Genomic DNA, 5,300 nt, shown 5'->3' on the forward strand with positions numbered 1-5,300 from the left:
GAGCGCCGCCATGCTTCCCAAGCGGCGCACTACAGCAGTGCGCCACCGGGCCGGCCCCAAAATTATTTTTTTAAAAGTTAATTCATGTTAATTTCAGAACCCACCATTCTATTCTACTTTTCTTCTTCTTTTTTTTTTTTTTTTTTAAAGATGACCAGTAAAGGGATCTCAACCCTTGACTTGGTGTTGTCAGCACCACGCTCAGCCAGTGAGCAAACCGGCCATCCCTATATAGGATCCGAACCCGTGGCCTTGGTGTTATCAGCACTGCACTCTCCCGAGTGAGCCACGGGCCGGCCCTCTACTTTTCTTCTTGAAATGATTTTATTCTGTCTCTGTGGTGGAATAGTTTACTCTGACATTGTAAGCCATTCCCTTAATGCTTTGTTAATGCATAGCTGCAGGGCAGGGGGGAAGGGTTGCCTAGAGAATGGGTGGCCCATTACAAAAATGAAAACTAACATTTTCAAAATGTTTCGCAGGCCACACACATTGCTCAGGTATTATTTGGTATTCCACTGAGAGCAAGAATGGATACTTGAAAGGGGAGAGTAAAAGGGATTTGTAAAGGAAGGAATATCAAAGGAAAACCTTCTGCCTCCTCAGTAGATCCAAACAGCGGTAATGCTGCCATTCTTTTTAGGAAACCCGTGGTTATTTTAGAAAGAAGACTGCCCATCATCTATTTTATGCTAGAGTTAAGTTACTGAACACATCATTTATACGAAGAGAAGTAGGAATAGTAAAAATATATAAGACAAACTCATTTTTACTACTTAGCTCCTTTGTATATTAGGATTTTATAAATTAGTGCCATTGTACACTTGGAAAGAGTATTCATAGGAACAAAGATTGGAAGGAAATGTGGAAAACCAAAACATGTTTAAGAGGCTGTGATTGTGGTTTTCTGTTTTTGCTTCTTTTAATGTTATGGGCTTGTTTGGTTTTTTCCCAAAGTAGAATTATATTAAGAGAAAGAAAATGAAATAATCCGTGTACATCCAGTGTAGAGGACCGAGTATGTAGATTAACCCCTGCCCAGGACATTTTGTGGTTAAGAGTGTAAACTATAGAGATACCTATTCCAAAGACTTTTCAGGTTAATAGGGTTCTGTGGCTCTGAGTGCCTGTGGAAAACAAGGCTCTAAGAGTTCAGCATTTTCTAGGCCGACGCTTAACCAGCACACAATACACACTTCTGGGAGTGTTTTAATAGCTGCTTTATAATTTACATTAGCTTTGAAGGGTTTATCACCAATTCTTCCCACCAAAAACAAGTTGGATTATTGTATGAAATGCTGAAAACTGTTGAAAAATTATTTCATAGCAATAATTATTAAGGTCTGGCCAGTTAACTCACTTGGGAGAGTGTGGTGCTGATAACACCAAGGTCAAGGGTTCAGATCCCCTTACTGGTGAGCTGCAAATATACGCGTGTCTTTAGTGTGGATAGAGGTATAATTATTTTCATGACTTCGGCTTATTGGAATAAATAGAATTTCAGACTTTGGGGGAAATCTGAGCCTGCAGGGAATTTGTGGATATGAATCATGGAGTTCTATGTTGGAAACCTGGCTTACTTCACTATTTAAAGATTGCATATTATTTACTTCTTGTTTTGTGGTTTTATAACTTGTGTATTTGGTGAGAGGAAGAGGAGGAGAAGTGGTGAGCTCAGCTGGAGATCAGGGCTAGAAATGAGAGCTGTACTTGAAGTCTTATGGTGAGGTCTTTGTGTGTCAGACTGTCTTTATGTAAGTCTTGACACCTGCATGTTATTTAGATGCTTGCACCTCTTTGTTCTTGCTGCTTCATTGATCTTTTAGAAATTGTTCAATATTTTTTTTCCTGTATCTTAAAAAAAACTTACTGTGAACACATTGGGATTGTTTTAAATTTGTTAAAATGATAGTAATGAACAAAGTTGGCACCTTATGGATGATTTTTGGCCATAGCTGTTCAGAGTTGGCAGAACTTGATAATGAGCAATAATTCACCTTGGATTTTTTTTTTGTTTTTTAATCCAGTTTTGTTTTTTTAAAACACCAGATGCAGGTGTTTTCTTTCTGTGACTATTTGTGAGCAGTTGAATCTGTAAATCACCTCCTGTGGAGACGGGTGTCCAGTGACTGAGAGCCAGCTGTTGAGCGTTTTAGCTAAACAGCTTGCTCCTAGTTGGCTGCTTAAACCCCAGGGAGAGGTATTGGCTACTCCAGGGAGTAGAGCACACAGGGTGAAGATTTTTGCGAGGCCTTTAGTGACCCAGTTTAAATTTGCTGGGATTCTTCTGCTTTGGCTACTTTCTATAGGTGCCCGAGTTCATCTGCTTCAGGTTTTCACAAATGACTCATCTTCCTGTCATATTTTCATAGTCTACAATGACTTAAGAATCTTGGGGTCACTGTTCACAGCTTCTCTTATCACTTGTATTAAAAGGTGAAAACAGTGGTATTCAAATTCAAGCCCGTTTTCATTTCATTCTGATTGATGCCTGTGGTACATAGAAAACTTTGTTTCTTCCTGATATTGGCATTTTAGTGATCCATTGTTTTCTGTGGGAGGAAGCTTATGACCTCTTTTCTTTTTCTCTTCCAGAAGGAATCTGGAAAAGTTGCGAGAAAAACATCATTTCTCTAAGAAAATTTTGGGTAACAGAAGTTCTGGATAACAGGTAAGGTGTATTTAAACTTCTTTGGTCGTGCAGACAAATCACCTATAATTTGCAGAAGTAAACTGGGAGAGGGAGGAGAAGAGGTTTAAAAGCTAAGTGTACTTTGTGTTGGGGGGTTGTATTAGGTATTTTACATATATTATCTCATTTAGGGGGGTTTTACCTGGATTCTGAACATCCATGACTTTCAGAATAAAACCATCCTTTAAAAATGTTTTAAATGGATTTGCCTATTGATTGTATTTAATGTCTTCACAATTCACTTTAGCAAACATTTTTTAACATTTATCGTAAACAAAATACAGAAATAATTATAAATTCTGTTATGTGGTAAAGGGGTTATAATATTTGTTGCAAGACCATTCACAGTGGGCTTTTCAGAAAAACCAGAATCTGCTGTGCTATGCTGCCTAGGAGGGAGGGTCTTCCTAGTTCCTTTCTGTCTTTGTTTTGGTTCTTGATAATTGCCAGTTGTTTGCAGCTGTACCATCTCCTTAATTCCTTTTAACACTTTGTTACCTGACCCAAAATTTAAGTTTCCTAATAAGTAGTGGAGCCCAGCCTAGGTATCCCTTATGTTCTCAGTGGTGATCTTTCTGTGACTGGACCGAATAGCTACACCTATGCGTCGTTTTCTTATCTAAATCTCACAAAGTTCTGAAGGTCTCAAGAAATAGTGTATGTAAAGAAACTAGTATACTGCATCTGAAAATACAGCCCAATAAATGATAGCTACAATTTTACTTTTCAAACCAGGGAAGACATGAAAGCAAACCAGACCTCCTAGGACCCTGTAGACCCAAACCTGTGATCATGGACTGAGGTGACTTGTCTTCCCTAAGAGCAGCAGAGAGTGATATGCTATTTATTCTAATGTTTGTTCCAGTATGAGCCTTGAAGTTCGATTTCAAGTATGCAGAGAAGTAATTCTTAGAGATATAAATTAAAAATTAAATTGTTACGATTTCAGTATTTGTTGATTTTCCTTTGCTGCTTTCCCACTTTTATCAGGGCAGACCAATTCAGTCACCATGAGTTGGAGCTTCCTGACTCGCCTGTTAGAGGAGATCCACAACCACTCCACATTTGTGGGGAAGATCTGGCTCACTGTGTTGATTGTCTTCCGGATTGTCCTTACAGCTGTAGGAGGAGAGTCCATCTACTACGATGAGCAAAGCAAATTTGTGTGTAACACAGAGCAGCCAGGCTGCGAGAATGTCTGCTATGATGCCTTTGCACCCCTCTCCCATGTGCGTTTCTGGGTATTCCAGATCATCCTGGTGGCAACCCCCTCAGTAATGTACTTGGGCTATGCCATTCATAAGATTGCCAAAATGGAGCATGGCGAAGCAGACAAGAAGGCAGCTCGGAGCAAACCCTATGCAATGCGTTGGAAACAACACAGGGCTCTGGAAGAAACGGAGGAGGACCACGAAGAGGATCCCATGATGTATCCAGAAATGGAGTTGGAAAGTGAAAAAGAAAATAAAGAGCAGAGCCAACCTAAACCCAAGCATGATGGCCGCCGAAGGATTCGCGAGGACGGGCTCATGAAAATCTACGTGCTGCAGTTGCTGGCAAGGACGGTTTTTGAAGTGTGTTTTCTGATAGGGCAATATTTCCTGTATGGCTTCCAAGTCCACCCATTTTATGTGTGCAGTAGACTTCCTTGCCCTCATAAGATAGACTGCTTTATTTCTAGACCCACCGAAAAGACTATCTTTCTTCTGATAATGTATGGTGTTACAGGCCTTTGCCTATTGCTTAACATTTGGGAGATGCTTCATTTAGGCTTTGGGACCATTCGAGACACACTAAACAGTAAAAGGAGGGAACTTGAAGATCCGGGTGCTTATAATTATCCTTTCACTTGGAATACACCATCTGCTCCCCCCGGCTATAACATTGCTGTCAAACCAGATCAAATTCAGTACACCGAATTTTCCAATGCTAAGATTGCCTACAAGCAAAACAAAGCCAACATTGCACAGGAACAGCAGTATGGCAGCCATGAAGAGAACCTCCCAGCTGACTTGGAGACTCTGCAGCGGGAGATCAGAATGGCTCAGGAACGCTTGGATCAAGCAATCCAGGCCTACCATCACCAAAACAATCCCCATGGTTCCCGGGAGAAAAAAGCCAAAGGGGGGTCCAAAGCTGGATCCAACAAAAGCAGTGCTAGTAGCAAATCGGGGGATGGGAAGACCTCCGTCTGGATTTAATCTTGGCTGGGCTTAAAAACTGTGCTTTTCATAGTTTATGGTAAGCAACGGCTCACTGAATAATGACTTCCATTGAGTAAACATTTGGCTCTGGTTATCTTCAGGGATGCTGTTGGCTCATGATCCAAGCTCAGGGGACTCTGAAGGCAGGGCTGGAATGAGGGAGAAGAAAGGGAAACACAGTGTTCCTGGGCACATGTTCTCAGCAATAATACAGTTGCAGAACTTTACATTTGTGTCTTCCAGATCTGGAGAAGAACAGATATATTTAAATCATTCTTGTTGAACAGTTTTTGTATGTACAGTATTATGGTACATTTTTTAGTATGAGAACTTTTTTTGGTATTTGTACATTGAACTGCTGTAGTTATACTTTTATATTAAAGGGGAAAAATTCTTATAAGTAA

General features: G+C 40.3%; 1 protein-coding gene across 1 annotated transcript; it reads left to right on the forward strand.

The window, feature by feature from the left end:
* Positions 1-2,188: 2,188 nt before the first annotated feature.
* GJC1 (gap junction protein, gamma 1, 45kDa) lies at positions 2,189-5,300 on the forward strand. Its single transcript, XM_008578310.1, has 2 exons — positions 2,189-2,671; positions 3,683-5,300. The coding sequence occupies exon 2, from the start codon at positions 3,703-3,705 to the stop codon at positions 4,891-4,893; it is 1,191 nt and encodes a 396-aa protein (XP_008576532.1). The 5' UTR covers positions 2,189-2,671; positions 3,683-3,702; the 3' UTR covers positions 4,894-5,300.

The sequence above is a fragment of the Galeopterus variegatus genome, unplaced genomic scaffold, assembly GCF_000696425.1.
Source record: "Galeopterus variegatus unplaced genomic scaffold, G_variegatus-3.0.2 Scaffold1660, whole genome shotgun sequence".
Classification (NCBI taxonomy): Eukaryota; Metazoa; Chordata; class Mammalia; order Dermoptera; family Cynocephalidae; genus Galeopterus; species Galeopterus variegatus.

Coding starts and splice junctions, on each gene's coding strand:
- GJC1 (XM_008578310.1), top strand. CDS start 3,703: ATGAGTTGGAGCTTCCTGACTCGCCTGTTAGAGGAGATCCACAACCAC.